The sequence below is a fragment of the Epinephelus fuscoguttatus genome, linkage group LG20 (assembly GCF_011397635.1).
Source record: "Epinephelus fuscoguttatus linkage group LG20, E.fuscoguttatus.final_Chr_v1".
NCBI lineage: Eukaryota > Metazoa > Chordata > Actinopteri > Perciformes > Serranidae > Epinephelus > Epinephelus fuscoguttatus.
In genome coordinates, this window is record NC_064771.1 from 35392390 (window position 1) to 35418347 (window position 25958).

Below are 25958 nucleotides of genomic sequence, written 5' to 3' on the forward strand. Positions count from 1 at the left end.
GCATCTAAACAGGCTGATGGAAACATGACTAGTAAAACTATGTGCATTCATTATGTAGAGAACTATATCTGCTCATCCACAACATGAAAAAGCACTTTCAAACAATCCTTGAGTCACTTTCTTGGCACAGTTCATCACGTCATCACTACTGCTGGCTGATCAAGTGCTGAAAGCAGCTGCAGACGTGTGATGATGGCTCTTCAGCTGGAACACGTCCGTGTCTTTATGTTTTTGCCCCACATTAAATAAGTGAATTATTTATTATTTATTAAGCGTCTACCTGTTTTTAGGGTATAATAATTCCCACTATAAATTCGGACAGCACTACAAAATAGAAAACTCACTATATATGGTGAGTGATTTCGGACACAGCCTTTGTTTCATGCGGCCAGCCTGCTGCTCTCGTTGTGTTGAGTAATAGAGTTAATTAAGCAAACTCTGCCATGACCACTGAAGAACAATCTGCTTTTAGCAGCAGTAAAATCAGAGCCCAATTTGCTACATTAAATCTGCTCAACTCAGCGTGAACATGTTGAAGGTCAGTGCACTGCAGTTTCCATCTACCCCCCCCCCCCCACACACACACCCTGAAACACCCCGAGGACAAAATAGTTTTACAGCACAAATGAGCAGCAGAAGCAACAAAGTCTGCAAAGGTTATTAATGGCAGGATTATCAAATGGAAACCCAGGGATCGAGGTAATACAGCAGTTATGGGACTAGGTATTAAAATGATGGTTGGAAATGTGGAGATAATGGTTTTCGCTCTGAACAATAGCTCTGCCCTCAATTTAACACTCTGACACATTATTCCTGGTCGTCCCTGAACACTGCGCTGCGAGGACGCCTCGGGCCGTTGGACGCCTGCTGAACCGGGCCGGGCCGGTGCACAAACTCCATTAATAACTCACGGTTTTGTCTCCATTCAGTGCCACAAATTAATCCCTAAATAAACACAGTAGCAATCAGGCGCCAACCAGGAAACACGAGAGAAGCTGAGCGAAGGTCTGAACAATAGTCAAAGAGACTCAACAGTTTAACACTCTGACACATTATTGCTGAAGTCTGAGAGAATAAAACTCACACAGCGGCCAGCAGTTTCAGATCACATTAAAGCAGGAATAAGAAAATAACTCCACTTAAAACCTCTCATACTTTGAAACGAGGAGCCGAAAGCAACAAAGCTATAATGTCTCTCTGCACCATGGCGACCAATAAAGAGTGTATATTCAGATTAACGTTTAGGAAGTGTGAAGTTGTTCTTTATGGGAGGAGAAGGAGAAGATGATGCAATGATTTTATCTAAATACAAATTAGCAGTTTAAGTTCCACAGACAAACTTAAACTCTACAATGTAAATCATCTGTGATGAAACTACAAGACCTGAATCAAAATTACTTTACCGCTGTTTCATCTTTAAAGTCTACATGAAATGAAAACTGCCTTTCAAATCGCATCGCTGACATTTTCTGCTCCTATTTAACAATGACTGCCAAAAATAACACTCTCGTTATATTTTTACATCAGAATCCACTCGTGTTTTCTTCCTCTAACACAAAAAATGATATGTGCTCATGTAAACTAGTACCAACCAGTTTTAAACAATAATACCGCGACAACCATCCGTCAGTCAATCTACAACTTCCAGCTGCACATAGGAGTGTACCAATAAAGAGTGTATATGTCTTGCACGCTTATATCGCCAAAAACAAAGATGGTTAAATGTCTTTGCCATGACAACCAACATCATGATGCAATGATTTTATCTAAATACAAATTAGCAGTTTAAGTTCCACAGACAAACTTAAACTCTACAATGTAAATCATCTGTGATGAAACTACAAGACCTGAATCAAAATTACTTTACCGCTGTTTCATCTTTAAAGTCTACATGAAATGAAAACTGCCTTTCAAACCCTTTTTAGCACATTAGCTAACGTTAGCTTCCATAGCAAAACAAACAAGTGTGGTCCTCCTTTGTAAGATTGGCTTCCTGTGACATCATCCATCCACTGAGTGAGAGCATACGGGTCGGCCAGTCTGGTCCCGTTGGTCAGTGTTTACTTATTCAGGTAACACTGGCGGTCCCGGAGAGTGAGTGACCTGACATGGTGCGTTGGTAAATTCAGTCTGACGCTCTACACTAAAATGAGAGCCCTGTTGGTGGAAGAAACGCAGCGTTATATTTCTACATGAATGAACCAACGGTTAAGTTAATCACACATTCACTCTGCTGCTCCGTCTCCACAGACAGAGTGTCAAGAGTGCGCTCTGCCACTCTGAGAGTGCGCTGCTCTGGATAACCCAACGCTACATTCAGACAGCACTCCCAATTTATCAACGCTCCACTCACATTATCGTCCTCCATTGTCTAAAACAAGGCAACAGAACTTGCTAGCTAATGTCTGTGGAGAATTGTTTAGCCTCCAGCTAAGCCCCGCCCACTAAAAAATGTCAGACTATTTACTAACAGTAAAAGGGTCTGTAGCTAATTTCAGCATTCATGACAACTATCCAGAGCTGAATCTCACCTGTTTACATTTTATTAAGACTTGAAGTTAAAGATAATTAAGGATGGTGTCTGCCGACAGTCTCCTCGGTTTCTCCGTCAAACCACACCCAAATATGGGTGCTTTTGGTAAAAAAAAAAAATGGCAACAGCCGAAATGCTGAATCGAGTCCACAAACCAATGGGTAACGTCACAGTTGCTCCATCCAGTACTTCTATCTGAGAAATACTGACAAACAAACAGCACAAAGCTAACACTGCTGATAAAAGAGAAAGATCATTTCTCAGTGCAGTTTTACTATGAAGGCAAAGTCAAGAGAGAAAAGGGCTGCAGATGAAGAGAACATGTTGTGTCTGTTGTTTACTCTCTGCCTCAGTTAAAACTACAGTTACACACAGTGAAGTCAGAACAGACTCACTGCAGTTTTATTGTACAGATCTTTTGACAGCAGCCATGTTGGGAAATCAGATCAAACTGCAGACCAGAATTTCGGACCTGCCAGAAATCCGTCCGATCGCCTGACAGCTGGATCGCTGATCGTTCCGGCAATTAGTCCGAACATCAACAGAGAACCTGTCAGACTGAGATTCAGCCGCCTCTAAAATTAATCACGAGCGACCAACGCAGGGTCGAAACCTGCCAGCTGTGTACAAACTGTTTTATACACACACCCCGAGGGTTAAAAACAGCTGCACTCGTCGCCTTCTCTGAACACCTTCACACTGTCTCCTCTCCTCTGCTGCAGCAGCCTCATCCTCCCCTCAGGTCGTCTGATCCGGACACTCATCACTTACAAAGAGGACAGACTCAAAGCTTTAAAGAGCAGCTCTGAGAAACAGGATTTCCTCGCTCCCTGAACATGGCCTGAGAGGACGACAGAGGATCATACGGATGGGGATGAAGTCTGCGGGACAGGACGGGGGAGTCAGATAAATGCTCAGCTGGAGGAGGTGTAAATGACATCTTTGGTGTGGAGTTGCTCTCAGGCTGCGGGCGTCCCTCCCACGCAGCCACAGGGCGCACAAACACCTCCCAGAGAGCCCATTTGGCCTCAGCGTGGCTGATCTGCAGCCCGCTCCGCTGCTCTGATAATAACGTCGGCATCACAGCGGTGCAGCCGCTAATGCTTTGTGTTAACGTCTCTATTAACGCCGCTGCTGTCGTGCTCGAACCTCACAATCACTGTTTGTGTTTTTCTCCGTCAAAGAGATTACACAGGAAGTTACACGGCCGATTGTGTGTTGAGGAGTTTGTGAGCGTGTGTGACAGACATCAAACGCGCCCCGGCTGTGAACTGCTGTATAATGGCCGCCCTCCTCACAACTCCACGCCATCAGTTCAGAGGCTTTGAGAGCGGCTCCTCAGGACTCTGAGCCCCGCTGCTTTTCATCCAGACACCAAATCACAGAGACGTTCACACCTGGGAGGCCGGCTGCACACACTCCTGCTGAGCCACGCAACACACACACGACGACCGCTCACAAAAACGATATTTCATCTCTCGACCCAAATGAAATTCTTTAATATGAAGGTGGATAAAGTCATTTCCTGTGACTCTGCAGGTCTGCGGAGAGCAGCAGCCACCTCGGCTCAGAGGACGGCGGCTCACAGAATATTAGGTTCCAACAGTTTGCTGCTGTTTGGACTCCCCGAGTGTGTGAGAACAGATTTAAAGGAACACGTCTGCAAGAAAGATCAGATAATTTGATGTCTGACTGAAAACACTGAACGTTACCTGTGGCTGTGCAGATCATTATTCTGGCCCGAGCGTAAATAAATGTCTTGTTTGAGGGGCTCAAAAATTCACCAAATTTTGCACAACTGTCGGAGCTGGTTTAAAATTTGATATTAAGTTTTGTGTTCATTGTGCTCTGTGGCGCCCCCTACAAAATCTCGGTAAAAGTGAATCACCACATCACTGCCGATCGCCACAGAACACAATGAATATAAAGAGAAACTTCACTGATTTTAAACCAGCTGTGCGGCATCACAGTGTGTGCAGATGAATAGTGTTTGGTTTCCCTTCTCTAAGTCAGTCAACGTTCATCTGCGCACACTGCGACGACACACAGCTGGTCGATCTAAAGACCTTCAGCATGAACAGTTACTTAAAGCTTGAGTTTCTGTCGAACTGTGTGACCGTTGCGAGCCGTCGAACTTCCATGTTTCACCATGAAACAGGAAGTGGTTTGCCCAGTCTGCCTGAAACTTCCCATGTTTGGTGACAGTCCCACCCTGAACGCATTGACATCCATTACATTTACATAATTACAGTTATAGCGCCTCCTACTGGCAATTTCTTTTGAAAATCTTTAAAGCTTTAAAACCTGCATGTTCATAAATACTTTCATCCTCAGTCAACAGCAGGATATAAACTCTAGTGTTACAGAAACAGTGCTGACATGACAGTTAAAGTCACATTTGATCTTTAAAAAGGACAAAACCAGCATTTCCTCTCTGAGCTGTTTTGGATTTGTGCCTCCACCCAAATACAGTGGAGGTGAACAGAGCTTGTAAGGGTCACGGAGCACTGATAAATAATCAATCTACAGTCCTACAATAAAATATATAAGCCATAAAAATCTAATCTAATAAAAGCCCAAAGTCTCTTCAGCTCAGTGGTTTAACTGTGAGTGCAGCTGATTTTATCTTTTATCAATACGGGTTATTATAGATCCAGAAATGTGGCCCGCTGTTTTTATGTATCATGTCTGTAGGCTGCTGTTATATAGTGTGTGTGTGTGTGTGTGTGTGTGTTTGGTGTTTGTGGAGGAGAAACAGGCGGGGATTTTGAGTCAGGAAACATTTGACCCGGGATTTGAGCCCGCTGCATCAGATGGGAGATTTACACTGTCTGATGGCAGCCATCTTTACTCGTCTGGTGACTTCCTGCTACTCGGATTTCTTTTCCTGTGCAGCTTTACAATCTGATCCACGTTATAAATGATCGATAAAACAGCTACAATGTCAAAACTGCTGTTAATCAGTGAATTTGAAGATTCAACACCCAAAACTTTAACGGAAATAATTATGTTTATTCATCTTCTCTCAGTTTCCTGTGTTTGGTTTCTTTTTTGACACTAACTTCCTGTCTGCTCTCTGAGAGCCGATCAATACGAGACGGCTGAGAAAGTTTTCTGATTTCGGGGAGATTATGAGACTCCTCACGCCATTAATTCATGATGCAATAATGTGGAGATTTACTAAATGATCTTTGCGATTTTTAAACTCACATTGGGATCAATTTGCGTTTGGGAAGAGAAGAGACGAGGCTTCACTCACTGACTTCATCCACAACTCCACACCTAAGGAGATAATTTAATTTCCTCAAAGCTTGCAGCCTTTGCGGGGACGTCAGCCTCGTAAGATCTAATCAGTAATTAGCTCACGTCTCTGTGTTTACACATGGCACTGTGAATAATCCTTCTGCTTCACAACAGAGGTATTTTAACACGAGCTCGTTTCATGTGAGCTTAACTGACTTAAGCGTGGAGCGCTGTTATTGATTCACCGCCTGCAGGAGGTGTTTCTCACCTCAAACCAAACACCTCCTCAACACCCACAACTTTCAAACCCCCGCACACCTCCGTCAAGTTTGAAATAAGTCAGTGTGACACTTTTCATCCTACAGTCAGTGTCCCTCCTTTACATGAACTTAAACCCAGTCAGGTGTAATCGCCGCAGACAGGCTCTCTGCTCACATAGAAGGATTTACAGGCTGATAATGAAGACTTAACGCCAACAAAGAGGATCAAACTGCCGACAAAAGCCTCCAACCTTCATCATTAACTCCACGTCAGGCTTTGTTTCACTGCACAATAAAACCAGCTGACAAGAAGAGAAAAGCGCTCGTCTAAAATCCTGATGTGAAAAGAGAGCAGAAACACAGCGTCTGTGTTAACGTGTTCTGCAGTAAACAGCTCCGAGCTTCAGGCTGCGTCACACTGCAGACATCAAGTTTATGACTCTGATGGAGCAGGAAGAGACGTCATAAAACACACAGAGAAGAAGAAGAAGAAGAAGATGTGTTGTCTCTTAAAGGCATGCTCTCTGTATGGGGATCATTTTCTTTGTTTTAATAAAACTTTTTATTCTTATTTAAACAGTTCATGTGTTCAATTCAACTTTACTGTTTAACTGCCAAATTAAACTAAGCACAAATAGTAAAGACATTTGTGTTTGGCAGATTATTTTTTTGTTGGAACAATGCGTCTTGGCAATAAATCTTATACCACTGGAAAGCCCTTTATTTCCCTTTCAAATGGTGGTTAAACATGCATTTGTGGGATGAGCAGCTATCTCTGCAGCGTGATGCACTGCTGGACGGCATCAGTTTGAAACACCTCCAGTAACAACATAATATAAGAAGGTAGAAAGTCCCTACCCTGGACTGTTGCCTAGGAGGCCGCTGTTCACTTCCTGTATGAATGAAGAGCCAAACCATGACGTTCTTTTCCAAACCTCACAAACGTGAATATGAGGTGTTTGTTAAAAACCATCATCAAACCAATTCGTACTGAATTCTCAGCAGATCTACACCGACCAACCAAAGCATGTTTTACTTTCCCACACTCAGAGCAACTACATGGTTTCTCTCCTGTATGAATTCTTGTGTGTCTTCCGATCTCCACTGATACCAAATCTTTTCCCACACTCAGGCCAGCTAAATGGCTGAGGTCACGGCTCAGCACATAAATGGACCTAACTTCCTAACTGTTGAGCCGATCATCACAGAACTTGCAAAGTCTGCTATGTATCTGAATCAAACCCTGAGTGTCACAAATGCAAAAAATGGATGTTGGATAACACAAATCAGACTGTAAATCAGTAATAGATTGTTCAATCATTACAAAACTCACAGTGTATGTTAAATAATAACGACAAACCACGTGTGTTGAATTATTTCGAAATCAGTCAGTAGGGGGCGCCACAAGTTCTCAACAAGCACAGTGGTCTTTCTCAAAATTTGGCCATAAATCAATGAGGGTTTGCTCAAACATCAAGAAACTCAGTGGATATTTTAAATTAAGCCATTGAAGCACGTCCCCAAAATGTCTCTGCAGCTGACCAATAGGGAGCGACAGAGTTTCCAAAGAAGGGCGTGGCCCAGTAGAGATTTAACGTAAATGAACGAGCGTCTGTCTGATTGTCATCATGCATGAGCAAATGTGGAGAAATTGTCAGCTGTGAGCTAGACATCTGAAACATGCAACCAAGATCATATTTTCTGACTCCACAAACATAAAAACTATATGTCTGCGTTCGGGATGAGTGTACCTCTCTGCTGGTATGCTAAGATTGACGATTGGACCCACGGTTTGGAAATAAAAGCCATCTCCATCTGCCTGCTCAAACAGCTTGTCTCTCTCTGTCTCAGTGACGGACTCAGGATGTTTGAAGGGCAGGGGCGCAAGGAAAAAAGGTCACCTACTGCATGACATGGGGCCCCACTGGTGCGCAAAAAAAACAAAATTTGACCCCCTAAACATGCTAACGCGCTTTGTCTTTTAACTGTCTACGTGAGCTGGAGGACAAAACGACTGGGGTCAGAGGTTCCGCCCAACTCTGCTTGCAGCTTTAATTTGTATTTATTTTTGCGTAGATTAAGAAAACTATTTAGTGAAATTAATTAAGAAAAACAATGGTTAAAATAATGGATAAATTAGTTGTTAGAATAATCGGCCAGTTGAAACAATGATCGTTAGGTGCAGCTCCTTTTGTGGCAACAAAATTATAAATGGGTCACACTTACAGTCAGTAAGTTTCAGCACTTTAAACTAACAATAAATACGTGTTAAAGTTTTTTAAGTTCAGAAGTTTAACATTGTAGTTTCTGATGTTTTCGGGTGAATTAATTTAGCTGCTGTACGTCTACATAAGAACGTAACTTGTCTGAATTTAAGATAATGCAGGTAAAATTTGCACACTGCCTTCAGAGTTGTGACGGATTATGGAGCACCTACAGGGAGTTATCTTCCAGCCTCTCATGGCAGCTTCAAATCAGACCTGTGTTTTTCTGGAGACGTTCCTGGAGGTAGAAAGTTTCCTTCTCCAGGTGCTGAGTGTGGGTTCACTTACTTCTGAGAGAAGAGGTCTCTGTACGGGCTGCCGTGCTGCATGGCGATGCCGTAGCCTTTACTGCTCATGCTGTTTCCCGACACAGTGATGGTGCAGTCGTCGTCCGTCAGGGCCGCATATTCCAGCACCGCCATGTCCCACAGGAAGGCGTAGGGACTCTTCTTTGCCTGCAGACACAGACAGAGGGAAAAGAAAACCCGCAGATGACATCAGTAACAGTTTGTTTACAAGTTGGTGTTTGTTTTTTCATTTTTCAGACTCGCTGGCTGTAAAATCACCTCTCCAGATTTTGACTCTAGTTTCTATGGAAACACTGGACCTGTTTGAAACCAGCCAATCAGCTCTAATTTTAGTCTCCTCCAGTTTGGCTGCCAATCAGAGCGGCTCTGCTGACAGGAAACAAAACAGCTTGTCGTCCAGGGAGAAGGAAAGTTAGGAAATCCATCTGTAACTATTTTATTGATCAGTTAAAGTTCAACAACAGTTTTAAGGACAACATGCCACAGATTTGTTTCTTTTTTCTGTGTTTTATATTATTTAAAGGAACCAGTTGCACAAAACTCAGTTTTTTCCTTAAGTATGACACTTAAGACTTAATTTCTCCCTAGCTGAGGGACTTGCACTGTTGCACAGAATCCCTTAAAAAGCTTCCTTAGTCAAGGCAAAAACTCATTTACTGTGTTGAAAGAGATTTTACAGCGGTACAAATTTCCATGGAGATTGTTTGTTTGTTTGGACTCAGGCTGTGACGCCTGTTATCGTCTCACAACGTCAGCAAATATAGATAGATAGTGAAAAAATGGCAGAAGACAAGAAGAGCATCATTTCAAATTGACGCTGCCCGTCTGGCTTTTGGCGTCACTGTCCGACGCAGAAATCACAGACTAAAGCCTGATTTATGGTCCTGCGTTAAATGGTTAAAGGGCAACGACGTTGCTACGGCTATGCCGTAGTACACGGCTACGCAGAAGGCACGCCGTAGCCCCCGGCGTAGCCTGACGTGCACCTCCCCAAAAATGTAACTGCACGTCGATGCGACGCAGACCCAGCGCAGACCGAGAGGGCTGCGATTGGTTTGCTTGGTAGCAACGCATTTCCGGTTCCGTATTTCCAGATTGTGCCATCCCCGCCATCTTTAAACATCTTCTGTTGCGATGTAGATGTTGTAGTATTAAGGCCCATTTATGCTCAACGTTCAATACGGATACGGACGGAGCCGTCAAGCCGTGCTCCGCGTTCATTTCTCTGTGACCGGAAAAGCCGGAAGCTAAACAAAGAATCAACTAGAGATGATGATAAGGAAAGGAACACAGCCTCCTACCGCTCTGGCAGTGAATTGCACTGCGACGAAATGGAGTGACGGAGAAGTTCGAAGGGTTCACGACGGCGTCATGGCAACGACGTAGGTACGCTGCAGGACCATAAATCAGGCTTAAGTGGCAGCATTTGATGAATTCAGAATGAGAACAGGCTGAGAGACATGTTAGTGTGATGAAATGCACCATTGACCACTGATGGACTTCTTGTTCTGTTAAGTCCAACACATCCTCACTGTGACCTCGTCACATGTCCACGTTTGGTCATGGACTTTCCACGTCCACAGATGACGTCCAAGGTACCCTGGGTGTGTTGGTTGTTGACGTTCTGGGACGCCGTGTCAACTTCAGCCTGTTACATGCATTGTCTGTTTTCAACATACACTTCTGTTTTCACAGGAAATGTACAGTTTGCATACAGTCTCTTTCAAAATAAAAGCACTATGTAGCTACAACACCGCAAAGTGACATTTTTTTCTTTAAACAACACACACATGGTTGGTTTTAGGACAAAAGAACAGGGTTTGGCTTTACATCTTACAGGAAGTGAACACCGACCTCCCTGGTGAAAGTCGGTGGTTGTTGGACCCATCCACCACCCCTCCCACCTGCTCTACTCAGACTTCTGCCCTCTTAACCTTGATTGTTGTCCTGCTGCATTTCCTGTGACACCGCCTAGCCCCATTATGGCCCTGACACACCAACCCAACAGTTGGCCGTCGACCAAACTCGGGCCGTCGGTGAGCGTCTGTCGCCCTAGTTTTTCTATCGGCACTTTGGCGTCGGCAGCTTTTCGGCCGATTGAGCATTTTGAATCGGCGGCGGAGCTTGTCGGTGAGAGAGATCACTCTGATTGGCTGTTCAGGTTTTATTCCCTCGCCCCTGTAGCGAGTGAATCTGTCTGTAGTGAAGCCGGGGCTAACCGGTGCTTCCTCCTCAGGCTCCACTTCACTCAGCTGCCCCACAGACCCGCTGCTTCTTCCCACTTTAACCTGAATAACAAACCGGAGCTAGCTGGGAGCGGCTAGCGAAGCGTTAGCCGCAGCATGACCGGAGGGGAGCACAGCCACTGCTGCGGTGCTCGGCTGCACAAATAGGAAACCCCTCGGCTGACAGGATGTACCACTCTCTCACTCCGCTCTCTCTCTGACGCAGGCGCAGAATGTACGTGCTACTTGGCCCATCGTTACTTTAGTTTGTTGTTGTATTTCCTGCGTTAATAATTCTTTCTGTGTAAATAAATTATTCATTATTTTGCCTTCAAACTGCGTCACACTCTTTTTTTCTCATAGCTTTAGAGCCGAGACATGACACTGTGACCGGTCACATATCATGTCAGTGTTTTTTCATTGGTGTCTGACGACGGTAGTCACTGACCAAGCACCAGGACGTAAAGTGACATGTTAGAGCACCACTGCTCAGGGGGAAGCTGACAACACTTTCAAAATAAAAGCCTCGCTCCAGAAATTCACAACATTTCAGAGTTTTTTGTTTTGGTTTTTTTTTTGGATGAAGTTGACCTCCAGTCTGTGGACTAGATTATGATGTATTCTATAATATTATAAACAGTTTTTGTTTGAAGTGCTGAAAATATTTGAATTTGATCTTTTTCATGTCTGTTTTGCAGTGTTGTGTGTTTTTAAAGGCTCATCGAAGGACAGGCATATATACATGATCGTAGTGGCGTGAGCACGTCACGACAGGCCCCAGCGCACGCTATCGTGCATGTGTTGTCTTGACACAAATAGAAACTTGACACTGGACAACATCAACATACATATTACCCATCAATCATCACTGCACATCTGACAAAAATATCAAAGAAAGCAAGACATTTTGTTTTAGAAAGCTGCTGACTATTTAAAAAGAAAACCATGATGGATGGCTTTGCCTTTTTGAGGACATACATAGCAAATGGCACCATTTTTAAATTAATCATGGTCTTTATTTCAATCATTTATCTTTGAGCACAGGTTTATTTCCAAGGTGGCAATCTGAATCATTTGCAGAGGCCCGCTTTCTCTACGGGCCCCTCTCAGCGGGGTGAGGAGGAGGTGGCAATAACACACATCTAAAAGCAGCAGCAGTAAGTGGATGAGGATGTGGGTGTTTTCACTGTGTCAGCAGAGCTGCTGCAGGAGCATCTGCTTTCACTTCAACCTGCTCGCTGTCACTGCTAATTGTATCCACACACACACACACACACACACACACAGAGCAGAGTGTTTGTAAAGCGCTCCGTCTCCTTGTATAGTAACAGGGAAACTTGAGTCTTCAGATCCTCTCATGCTGTTACAACCTAATTACCACGTCACGTCTCCGTGATGCTCTGATTGCACGTAGCTGCTGCTGTTAGCCTCGACACGCTCTCTGTGTTTCCCTCTCATCGTCTGAGGAGAGGCTGTTTTTCCTCTCTCCAGGTAACTGTTGGAGGAAAAGCTGGGCAGTGTTTGCGGAGTCGTGCGTCGACGCTGAGCTTTGGGCAACACGCTGGGCTGCAGAGAGCTGAGCAGCGTTCAGCAGGATAACGGTTCTTATGAATCAAAGGAGGAAACAAAAACACAAAGCAGACGAACGGAATGCTCAGATTTACAGTCAGTGCTGCTCGGTGCAGAGATACCAGCGGCCTCAGTAATGAGTCTGCATCAGAGCAAACAGTGTCACTGTGTGGCTGCGCAGTGACATCAGGGGTCAGCTTAAGATATTTCTTCATGAAATTAGGTCGTTTTGTAGAGGAAAACTCTTTCCTTACAAAAACAACATATAGCATCTTTGAAACAAACTCTTCCACATGCAGCAGAGATTTGAAAGTGACACCACGAAGACTGAAAAATGCGACTGCAAAGATCAGAAGGTAAAACTAGAATCACCGCCCCAGGGTCGTATGACTCCGCCCACCAGTCCACCCTGTGGTTGTATGACTCCGCCCACCAGTCCAGTGTCTCTGACAGTCTCCATCCATGTCAGTGAAAACATGGATGCTTCACACACAGAAGATCTATACAATCAGCTCAGTTTCAAGATTAGAGTCACCAATTCAGTATCTGACCAAATGTCTCCCCTTCTGTTCCTGAGATATGACGTTAAAACATGATGATGTCACAGTCACGCTGACCTTTGACCTTTTGACCTTCATCATTTTATCCTGTTAGACATTTGTGTGAAGTTCTGACATAATTAGTGTATGAATTCTTAAGTGGTGGCCAAAAACACGTTTTGTGAGGTCACACTGACCTTTGATCTTTGACCACCACAATCTGTCCATCATTGAGTCCAAGTGGACGTTTGTGCCAAATCTGATTAAATTCCCTAAAGGCCCTCTTGAGATATTGCGTTCACAAGACTGAGACAAATGTGATCACAGTAACCTTGACCATTGATCACCAAATTCAGATCAGTTCATCTTTGAGTTCAAGAGGATGTTTGTGCCAAATTTAAAGAAATTTCTCCCAAAAAGTTCTTGAGTTATCATTTTCACCAGAATGAGATGGATGCTAGGTCACAGTGATCTTGGCCTATGACCACCAAAATCTAATTAGCCATTGCTGAGTCCAAGTGAACGGATAAAAATTCCTTCAAGGGATTCTTGAGATGTCATGTTCAAAAGATTGGACGGACAGGTGGATGCATGAGTGGAGGCATGAAAAAGACTGACAACTATAATTGTTATTAAATTCACTGTACTTCAAAATTAAGCGTGTTTTTTACAGACTTGACATGACAAGCAGAGTACACTTTATGGCTATATTTGTTTGATAAATAATATAATTTTTGATTAATTTGGTTAATTACGTCCATTTTGGATTCCTCACCTCACAACCTACACACACGGCTGATGTTTGAGGTGGAGGTGGTGGAGGAGCTCGCAGGAGACACGAGTTCTCATCCTGTGACACACCTGTTATTAACGTGACCAGTAATCATCTTTATCTGACTCTGACATTACCATGGTTACCATGAGCAGATAATGCAGAAGACAAACTGTGATCAGTCCAAGTTCTGCACTAATCACTGCTGCTAATACCTGCACTTCTCTTTCATTTTAATTCAGATATATATGTTACACATCTTTATGGTATTTTAATTATATTCCTCCTCTCTATATATATGTTTCCTAGTTTCTGCAATACTAGCTTTTATTTTTTTTCTCTCATTATGTTTGTGCTATGCAGCAGAGGTGGGCAATATATCTATTATATATATCTACTGCTATTGTACAGTCAGATTTTGCGACCATGGAGCACCTGTGTGACATGCAAATACTATTTATATATGATTTAGAGAGCTGTTAGTTTTATTCCATCTCACAGTGAATTAATCCTCATGTTTAATGTTGTCATGGTAACAGTTTAACTATGTTTGTTTTTGTATTTGCAGAGCTCCACAGTGACTGTTTTGTTGCATTTTGCAACCATGGAGCACCAGTGTGCCTTGCAAATACTATAAATGTATGTGTTTGTTTCCAGCTCACAGTGACTGACTCCTCACGTTAACAGAAGCAGCGATAACAGTTTAACTTTACGCTAACTGCTAATATTTTAGTGTTGACAAGAAGCTTCAAGTTCAGCTGGAGATGGGCCGGGGCCTTCAAAATAAAAGCATTAGTTTATTATAACAGTACCTTATTTGACTTTATCATGACAATACTTAAATCAACTTAAATACAACAGAACTTTAATTAATTTATTACACCAGTGTTTTATTTCACTTTATTCTAACATCACTTTCATTTAAGTTTATTATGGCACCACTTCAATTAATTTATTATAACAGTATTTTATTTCAGTTTATTCTAACATTACTTATATTCACTTTATTACAACAGTACTTTACTTAATTTGATATAACAGAATTTTATGATGCCAATACTTAAACTATGACCAATTTTGATTTTACTTTATAATGACAGTACCTTAATTATTTATTTTAATAGTATTTTACTTTACTGTAAAAGTGCTTTGATAATTTTATTATAACAGTACTTTATTGATCTTTACTATGACAGTGCTTTAATTAATTTTACCAGTATTATATTTCACTTTAATCCAGCATTACTTTTATTTAATTTCATTATGGCACCAATTTAATGGATTTATTATAACAGTATTACATGAAACTTTATTATAGAGCAGTAGCCACATTATTTTACTTCATTGTAACTGTAGTTTATTTTATAGTTTATTACTCTAGTAGTTTACAGGAGATTTTAAAATATCGAGACATATGCTGTGTATCGTGATATAGCATAAAATTATCGCAATATTATTTACAGGCCATATCACTCAGCTCAACTATGCACCAATACACCAGTTCCTCAAATGTGAAAACCTGTTTATCAATAAATCAGATTCTGATTCTGAAAGACTGAATCTGTGAAACATAAAGTCTGAACGTCAGCCGCTGTTTTGGAGAATCGTCCAACATGGACATTCTGGTCTGCTGCTTGTTTCTGCAGCACACATGACGTGTCTCTGGAGTCCAGAGGACGCCAGAGTTATAGAGACGTTCAGCCTCAGTGTGGCTGACGTTACAGCTGAGCGTGAGGGTGTTCAGCTGCTTCAGGCGGCGTCTTTGCAGCACGTCTTCCTCGGCAAACTGTTGTTAGTGATAAAGATGCACAAACAATCAAAGTGTCCTCGGTTTAACTGTCAGGATGTGAGTGTGTCTCTGCCAGTGTGTGGGAGGACGGGGGGCAGCCGAGTGGCTCTGTATTGGAAAAGCACTCAACAATAGCAATAAAACTGATTAAAATGTGTGTGTGTGTGTGTGTGTGTGTGTGTGTGTGTGTGTGTGTGAGACACTGTTTGGGGTGAGTGCGAGAAGAAATCGTCAAAAAACATAGGGGGGGTGTTTATCATGCAAATGGCTGAATAATGGATGCGCTCAGAGCCGATTTGTCTCCGACGCTAATTTGTCATTGGCTTTTTGGGAGATCTATGAGCATAATAATGTACACACACACACACACACACACACACACACTGCGACACTGCTTCACTAATTGCTGTATTGTGCAATTGCTGTTGCAATTAAGTTATGGGTAAACAGAGGAGTGTCTTTGTATGTTTGCCTGCCATGACTAAGAAAGGATTGTGTGTGTGTGTGTGTGTGTGTGTGTAAACCTGATGGTGACAACAATGGACTCACAGTGAGTGACAGCCAGTTAAAACACTTCTCCTTCACACCACAGATCACATTATTGTGACTGACAGACGGCTCATTCATTCACTTAAGTCACAACTCAAACGTGATTCAGAGGCTCGAGCGAGAAGCCGCAATTACACGTCAAAATATAATTAAAATGTATGTGTGTGTGTGTGTTACAGCTGCAGACACACAGTCATGGAGCCTCTCCCTGTTGATGCTCTGGTATGTGAGATTGGAAACTTGCCCGCTGAACTCAGGCGGCACAATTAATCAAATATAAATCACAATCACGATTTTGGCTTGGTGATCGACTCATACTGATGTTTAAAACGCTCCGCTCATAGAAAACCCAGCTGCTTCCGAAACTAACAGCCAGACTCCACTTCTGGAGAGCTGCCTGCTGCACGTGCACCCCGCAGCAGCAGCAGCAGCAGTCTGTGAAAAACTTTCCTGAATGTGTCAGTGGCAGACGGGCACAAATCAGCTGCCATCAACTTGTCACTCCAAGTCATCGAAAACTGCACTTCAGTAACTTCCAGCGTCAGAACGAGACGAAAAAAGCTGTCCTCTCACATTTGCAAGATATGTGGTCGGTCGCTGTTATTGTTTAACGGTGCCCAGCAGCATCGGGGGAATGCAGCGGGACAACAATGAAAGTTAAGGCATAAGAAGTAGGGCAGGCAGGAGGGGTGGTGATGGGTCCAACAGCCACTAACTTTCACCCGGGAGGCCGGTGTTCACTTCCTGTAAGATATATAAAGCCAAACCCTGTTCTTTTTTCCTAAACTCGACCACGTATGTGTTGTTAAAGAAAAAAAAAACGTAAATTTGCGGTGTTGTAACGACGTAGTGCTTTTATTTTGAAAGAGACCAGGTGGGTGACGGCAGTTGATGAGAGTTGTTTCTGAGTTCAGTGAGGAAGACAGACAGAAGTTTGTCTTCAGTTATTGTCTTAATGTCTACCAATAAACTGTCGACGGAGTCACAAAGCGAAGCTGACCAAGTGACGGCGGTCAGGTCAGTGCCAGAACAGCAAGGCAAAAACGCTCACTCCCTGGTGGCATATGTACAGGTAGCCAAGTCCTAGGGTGTTCATACATTACATACACATTTGGGACGGGCCCTAAATGTGTGATCAGTGTCATGGTCTGTTGAAGAAAAAGAGAACGTGTATTTATCCAAAACACTTACACCTGACTTCACCTAGTCGCACCTTCTCAACCTGGTTCAGCCAACACAGAGAAGACTTTATCTGTTATCCTGGATTTCTCTCTCTCTCTCTCTCTCTCTCTCTCTCACTCACACACACACACACACACACACACAGTCTTACCTTGCGTATGCCCTCAGACGGGCTGGACACGGAGTAGTCCATGCCGTTGTTCTTGCTGATGGTCCTCCACAGCTCTGCGTAGGTGCTGTCCTGCTCCAGAGGGTTGGTGCCTTTGTTCCTGAAGTAGTCGTAGACCGCTGAATCCCTCACCGTGCCGTAGTCCACGTCGATCTGCCGCGCCAAGTCCTGGAACGACCTGGAGGACATGACAAAGAGATGGGAGGGACTGTTACTGTCTCCACCTCGCTCGTTCATCAGTTAACTTCTGTGTTCTGGCACCAAGTGATCAAACATGGGTCAGCTCTGGCCCACGTGTACAGCACAGCAGCTGCAGGGTTTAGGGGTCGAGATTTGGCCAGAAGAAGAAGCTCCAGTTACGACGCCATACACTGGAAAACTTTGAAAATTTTGGATTATGTCGCCTCAACTCTCTCAGCCTCCGTTGGTTAGCTGCACAGTGGGAGAAGACTGTTGGAATGACATCCCTCTCCCCAGCAACACTTTGCAGCTCCTCCTGGAGGATCCCGAGGCCATTCCCAGGCCAGATGAGATATGTAATCCCACGTCCCCCTGGTAGGAGGCCCCGGGGCAGACCCAGAAGACACTGGAGGGATTATATATCTCATCCGGCCCGGGAACACCTCGGAATCCTCCAGGAGGAGCTGGAAAGTGCTGAAAGCTTCATTCCCTCTAGAAAACTGACTATAACCTTGTAAACTGTAATATAATCACAGTTTTCTTCAGAGCATCGATATGACAGGTCAGCTCCTGTATTTGTAAAGACCTGCAGCGTGTGGACACTGAAGAGATGGGAGACCAGTTTTAATCAACGACACCCTCGAGACCAACTGATTAGTTTCTGCAGCTGCCTCGAGACGTTTCAACAGCAGAGTGGATTTTATTTTAATAAAACAGAACAGCAGCAGCGTCGGACCCATCAAAATAAACACCAGGAAGAATATTGATTCTCTAATAAACAAAAGTAAAGATGAAACCAAAAAAGAATAAAAACAGATTCTTTGATAGACCTAACCCTAAAAATTTAAAGTGAATTTTAAAACTCCGACATGTACAGAACAAGAATAATGTTCTTTATAAACGAATAATAAAAATCTGAAAATCACTGAAGCTAACAGCTCTGTTCAAAATCAAAAATGATGTTTTTCTGTGGTTTCTATGTTGTTTCATAGTGTTTGGATCATTTGCAGTACTTGACTTAGATGTTGGATAAAAAGTGTCTGTAAAACTAAAATAAAACTTTATGTGACAGATTTCTAGGTTTTAAGTTTGTGTGGAGTCCAGAGAAATTATGTTTTTTGAGGCAAAATATTTTGTTTGAGCGTTTTTACAGAGACATTGCTGCATTTTCACTGATGATTTTGCCCCCAACCTGCATATTTTAAGTCACAACATGATCTTTTTTAATCATGACTATCGACCCGTTTCCACCAAGCTGTACGGTTCAGTTCAGTGCACATTTCTCCTGTTTCCACAGTGAAAGTTGTGGATGGTCCCAACAGAAGCGTTCCTTAGCGTCCCCATGTTTGGTCCCCCCTCTGTTGGGGTACCTAGCACACAGATCTGGTACTAAAAGGTGGAGCTAGAAACCCTGCAGTCTGATTGGTCAGTAGAGGACGCTCACTCTGGTTTTATGTAACCTCTGTTCATACATCAGTAAACTACAACTATAAAATGAAAGAGAAAAAAATAACTTCATTCACTGGGCCGACTGCCGGCAACTTTTAAGGTGGAACGTTAACTTGTAATGTTACTCAATGCATGAGTTGATGACGTGAATCCATCAGCACACCTTAAATTTCACTGTGACAACTTTGACCATCACTTTAGTTTTTATATGACACACACTTTTAGTAATGACTTTAAAAATATAGATTCATTTGGAGCGGATTATGTGAAGGTCATATATTCTATGCTGACGATACAACCATCATTGGCCTGATAAACTCAAATGACGAGTCACACTACAGATCTGAGGTAAAAAATTTAGTGAAGTGGAGTGAGAACAACAATCTAATCTTAAATGCTTCCAAAACAAAGGAAGCTGTTATTGACTTTGGCCGCAAGAATAAATCCCATCCCTCTCTCACCATAAACAGCACGGAGGTTGAGATGGTGAGTAGTTTTAAATTTCTTGGTGTCACTATCACTGATCATCTCAGCTGGCACTTAAACACCAGCATCGTTGTTAAAAAAATCTGCAACGGCTTTTCTTTCTGTGCAAATTAAAGGAATTCACCTTAAACTGCCAGATTTGATCAAATTTCTATCGTTGCGTGATTGAAAGCATCCTTACCTCCTCGCTTACAGTGTGGTTTGGTGATCTAACTGTACAGGATCGAAAATCCTTAAACAGAGTCGTTCGGGCCGCCCGCAAGACCACTGGTGCTGACCCGTCAGATCCTGATGTCATTTACGGCTCTAGGCTTCTGTCCCGCACCTTAGGTATTGTAAACGACCCTACTGGTCACCCTGGTGCTGGTCTTTTTGTTGTTCTTCCATCCAGCAGACACTATCGTTCTATCAAATGTTCTTCCTCTCGGTCTGCCAATAGTTTCTTTCCCAGTGCTGTGCGTAGCCTTAACAACTTCATACCACATACTTAACCATGTATGGTGTATGCTTTATATTTCTTGTACTTGTGTATAAATAATGCACTTTATATTCATGCACTTTGTCCAAAGTGAGTGTCGGTTGATCTATGGGGGCCCTTATTTATGTATTTATTCATTGTTTTTTTAACCTTGTCTACTGTTTTTCATGTATTTTTATGCTGAGCTCTTGCAACTCATTTCCAATGCAGTTTTTCTGCAAATGGCAAATAAACTGATTCTGATTCCTCACTTCCTGTGGGCTACAGCAACACTAAACCCCTGAGCTTGCCTGAGAAGGACTAAATGCACAAAGCTGCTATTTTTAAATATCCCATGGAGAGAGACTCTCACTGCAGCCTGTTCTATTTTGTTGTGAAAATGTGGGCGTGCAGCCTCGTTCTGTGGACGATAAACCAGGTGCAGACTTCCATCTGTGTCACCGCTGATGAGGAAATACAGCGAGTGCTGGACGGAGCAGTGAGTGACAACAACCCCGCCCACATTTAAGAGGACTGTCTGAACACACCGAGGGTCTAGGTACCATGTCTGAAGGCTTACTGCTGGTTCCAAAGGTGCTGGACTGAAAGGGTTTGGTGGAGACGGGGCTTATGTAGTTTAGTTTAGTACATGATAACCTCAGCATTGTTTAGATGTAAAGACACGTAAAGTTTCAGTGTATCTGCAACATAATGATGTGCAAATGAAACATATTAGTGATTTGCAGAAATGCTCTACACCAACATTTATTCTGGGTTGGACTGATTTGCTTGGAAGTTTGTGTTACTTCTTATTTTTGATGATAATGACCAGACACAAACTATGAACACTCGCAGACACACAGACACCTTGATGTGAATTTTAAAACATCATCAGATAAATTTAGGATCTTTTTCAGGGTGCTGCTGCAGAGATGAACAGAATCAGTGGAAAAGTTTAAGAAAATAAACTGAAATGAAAAGTCAATCAGGAGAAGATGCTTTAAAAAAGGAACCAACACCAGACTCAGACAGGAAGTGACACAGTAAACGGTCAGGACAGACTGAACATGTGTGTCAGCGTTAACGCCTTCACATCCACTAAAGCTAACAAGCGATGTGTTATAATGACAGGACAGAGACAACACATTAGTGCAGCAGATGTTTCCTGCCTGCTGTTTGGACACTGATGGGACCCGTCAGGTGGTGTGCCTCCATAAGTGGGAGCTCCGGTTCTAACTGGAGGTTCTGGTTCGTTGAAGACGAGGAAATCTTTCTGACTCATGAAACATGACCTGTTCTCTGCAGCTGAACACTTTTCAGTCACGTGATGTTTGTTGTGTTGAAATTAGATTTTCTCTTAATGTTCATATTAATTTCAAACCGTGTTTTCGTGCACGTGGAGCTGACTGATCACAGCTGCTGTCAGGACGGTGTCGACTCAAACGTTAATAACGGCGGAGTCTTAATGAGATAATTGCGGCGCTGGTGGAGGTTAGAGATGAAGTCTAATTGCATTTGCAGCAGGTGGATGTATGGAATCCAATACAGTCTGTGTGTGCCTGCAGGGCGGCTGTTCGATTCAGCATCATCATTCAATAAACATTAACGACAGAGCAATTTATTTATGTGGAATTAACTTTATATTCATCTGCAGGTGGACATTGATCTTTCATCAGAGCTGCTTTTGTTCATTTTCTAAATTAATATTGGTTTATTCATTTCATCTGTAGTTCTGGGCTTCACTCCTGTTTCCTGTTTGATTCTCTGTGAAAACATGAATAAAAGCTCCAATAAAAAACTATTAGCATTTATCTGCTATAGACTACTGAGTTTAAAACAAACTGTTCTTTTAGAAACATGCCAGATACTAACGCTGTTTCACACCAAGCACATCTGTCTAAAAGAATTCACATGGACATTTCTAAAAACTGATTTTCTTAGTTCTTATGAGTCTCTATTGTTGCTGAGAAAAAATATTTGGATAGACCTCAAATCCAGCAGATATGATGAATGAACCCTTTGTTCCAACTGATGTCACACCTGCAGTTAAAGCTAGCCTCCTGCTGAATGGGGAAACGTCTTATCAATTTCAATTAGTCCATCAATCAATCATTTATTTCCATCCATCCATTTTCATCTGCTTGTCCGGGGCCGGGTTGTAGGGGCAGCAGTCCAAGCAAAGCACTCCAGACGTCCCTCTCCCCGGCAACACTTTCCAGCTCCTCCTGGAGGACCCCAAGGTGTTCCCAGGCCAGACGAGATATGTAATCCGTCCAGCGTGTTCTGGGTCTGCCCCGGGGCCTCCTACCAGTGGGACGTGCCCAGAACACCTCCAGCGGGAGGCGCCCAGGAGGCATCCTGATCAGATCCCTGAACCACCTCCTCCGAGAATCGCCGCCTTAACACGGTGGAGGAGTTTGTGTGTCCCTGTGAACCTGGGAGCTGTGTTGTCTGGGGCTAATAGCCCCTGGTAGGGTCTCCCAAGGCAACGTGGTCCCGAGGGAGGGACCAGACTAAGAGCGATTCAGAGACCTTCAATGAAGCAGACCACTCGGGAGAAGAGTACCTCACCTGGTATGGGGAAACCGGGGCCTCCTCCTGGAGCCAGACCCAGGGAGAGAGCTCGCCAGCGAGCGTCTGGTGGCCGGGCCTTAGGTCATGGGGCTCGGTTGGGCTCAGCCCAAAGTAATAACATTGAGCCGTCGCCCTGTGGGCTCACCACCCGCAGGGAAAGAAATCAGGGTCGGGTGCATTGTGTGCCGGGCAGCAGGAAAGGGGCGGGGCCCCTGGTGTGCCGATCCATGGCATCGCGGAATCATTTGTTTGTCACATGGAATTATACAGACTCCAGTGAAATGTGATCCCAATAGCTCCTTGAGCTTGTGAGCTGTGATTAAGTCACTTTTTGCTGCTGCTTTATAATTGTCCATGTTTCCGGATGGTCCGCCCCGGGCTTTGACTAGGGATGGGTTACCGACATTTGGTATATTTATGGTACCGGTGCTGACGTATACGGTAGTAATAAGACCGGATAACAACGCGAATTTCGGTGCCGCCGCGACCCCTCGTTGCTGCATGTGACCTTTGTTTTCACCTGCGCTGCGAGTGTGAGTCAGATGAGGAAGAAGAGCTTCCAGTCAAGATGCTGCCCAAGGGGGGAAAGCAGAATTTGGCTTTACTTTTCTTCCAAAGATGCGGAGTCTGCGACTTGCCACAAATGTTTAAAGAGTTTTATGTGTAGGGGCGGCAACACGTCAAACTTAACCAAACATCTGACCACGCATGGTATATACCTGAAGGTGGAGAAGTGCATTGTTTTTGATAGCTTCCGCGACCCCTCGCCAAGCACATCATCTGCGGCCAGTCCTAGCGTGAAGCGCCGGTGAAGATGAGAGCCCCAGCCCTGCTGCCAGTGTTGTGGACATCACTGATGATGATGACAGCAGCAGCCTTTCTTCGTCATTAGGACTAGGAGAGGTCTTTGGCTATTATTAAGAAGGTATGTTCATTCTTCCTTACCCACTTGCACCCAGTGTTTAAGATGGAGATTACCCTGGTGGTAATGGTAAATTATGGCTCTATTGCTAGGTTTGATACAGAATTGTTTTATTGTAATATTTGACATTTGTTGTGACATTTATTTTATATTGATTAATTTATTACTTATACATAATTCTATTTATATTTTTTAAGAATTTGAGAGTTCAAGTTTATATTTTTAAGAATTTAAGATTGTGTATGTCTGAAAATGTCTTAAAATAAAATTATATTGTTTTAGGACAAGATTTGTTTGTTTTCCATTTTTTAAAGTACCGGTTTAAGCACGGCACCATTTAAAAAGTACTGAATAGGTTCCCGGGATGGGATAAAACCTATATGATACCATCCCTAGCTTTGACATAGAAGTCCAACAGCATTAAATGTGTAAGAGAAGAAGAAGCCGGTAACAACATGGAGAAATCTCCATCCAGAGCCGTGACTTTTTGGACGGACCAAATGTACAGAGCTGTAAAGTTGTCCACCATGGTACCAGTTAGCTGCTAGCTAACCGTAGCTAACTTGTTTGTCCATTGTTTGGTTTGTGACTAATAGGTCAACAGGAAAAAGGTCCAACACTAACAAGCTGAAAGGGGGCATATCTCCACCTATCGGAGTCGCACATACTTGGCTCAATGACTCGCTCTCCTCCCGTGCTTGTATACTCCCAGCTTGCATCTCACATCCTGCTACTATGCGCTGAACTGTCTCAGGGGTCCTGTCTGCTGTCGTAGACCCTTACCTCTATGGATCTGATGTCCACGGCCTGTTCTTGTGCTGCCATGATCAAGGCCTCTGTGCTGTCCTCCAGGTCGGCCTTTTCCAGCCACTGGTAGGATTTCTTGATCCCCGCCAATTCTTCTATCTGCCAATGGTACATCACATGGAGGGGTTTGGTCTTTAATGATATATCTTCTTCCTCCTCATCACCCTCTGTCTTGTGCTGCCCGAGGCACTCTCTGAGCAGGTCATCCTGGGGGGCCATCCTCCTGACATATTCTTGGATGCTCCTTATTTCATCCTCAGTTATGGCGCTGACACTCACTGATCCTTGCCCTCCATCTTTCTGTTGCTCACAGAGTCTTGGGGTCCTGACATCAGTGGCATCCATCTCCTCCTGTGGCCAGCTCACTATCCCAGCTGGGTATCTGATGACTGGTACATGTTGATAGCTTGGGTCTTATTCCTCCCATTGAGCTGGTCTCTTAGCACCTATCTTACCCTCTGTAGGTATTTGACTGTGGGTGACCTCCTTGCGTCCTCATCCTGGCTCCCACTGGTCTGTAGGAGACCCAGGTACTTGTACTTGTAATATATATATTATATTTCAATGACATCTATAGTATTTTGTTCTGAATCATTATTAATCCTCTCAACAGTCTGTTGAAATCTGCACCTGAAGCAAAACTCTCTGCAAGTTCCTTTTTCCAAAATCAAGTTTCAATATGAAATGAAACACATAATTCAACCATCATTTTCTAAACGCTCCCATTTGCCCACAGTCCCTTGTGTTTTAGGGTCATTGCTTGTATTTGATTCAATAAAATAAAGTTCACTAATCTGCAGCTCAGAGTGAACAAAGTCCTGCAGCAAATAATAAATACATTTTACTGGATTCCTTTTTTCCAACACTGACTGATGTGTTTCTGTGTATATACGGGTACATCTTTATTTTCCCCGTCATGTTCTTAGTGCCACCGCCGCTGCCTCTTTCTGTTTTCCCTCTGCTCTCTGCAGGCAGTGTGCGAGGTATTTTTCAGGTCTTCTGTTTTTTGGAACCACTTGAGATCAAATAACTTTGTTTTTACATGAACAGAGCGAAAAGAGGAAACAGTGGAGTTTGAAAAGCATCAAGTCGCACAAAAATGGAGATGGAAAGTGGCGGCACTCCAAAAAATTGGTTCTGAGTACAGTCCTTCAGCGAGGAGATGATTTTTTATTTTTTTATGTTTTTACACCTCTGGATATCACAACACGCACACACACATATACACCTGACACATCCCCCCTGACCATCATAACTAAACCCAAACACTTAAGCTATCACCATGTTTCTTTCATGTTGGTCATCTTTCGTCTGGGACAGCCCAAAATTACAGTGTGTACCAGGCTTAACAACAGATTTGGATGCATTGCTGCATGAGTCTCTCCGCTTGAAGGGTAAAAAAAAAAGTTTCTTAAAAGAGGAAATTAGCACCGTAGCTGATGCTAACATGGATTTTACAAATGTTGAACCATTCATTAATATCCTGCATGTTTCATTCAGTCTGATCCTCTGCAGTGAGACAGATGGACATCATGATTCATAAAAACCTTCTATGTAACAGACGACGAGCAGCTTTACGTCAGAGCAGACCAGGTTCCATTCATCTGTCTGACGGCCTGTTATGTTGTAGTAATGACAGGCTGCACACAGGGATGTTGATGGTCATCAGTCAGGGGGCAGA

The 25958-nt window shown here is 43.4% G+C and overlaps 1 protein-coding gene across 2 annotated transcripts in view; it reads right to left on the reverse strand.

Moving 5' to 3' along the window:
• The window catches only part of LOC125880628 (glutamate receptor ionotropic, delta-1-like), an 841018-nt gene that overhangs the window by 24556 nt on the left and 790504 nt on the right, over window positions 1-25958 (reverse strand). For both annotated transcript variants that reach the window (XM_049563255.1, XM_049563254.1), the window contains exons 14-15: window positions 17385-17580; window positions 8589-8755 (exon numbers count right to left, since the gene is read on the reverse strand). In XM_049563255.1, coding sequence (XP_049419212.1) covers window positions 8589-8755; window positions 17385-17580 — 363 coding nt within the window. The remainder of the gene's footprint in view (window positions 1-8588; window positions 8756-17384; window positions 17581-25958) is intronic.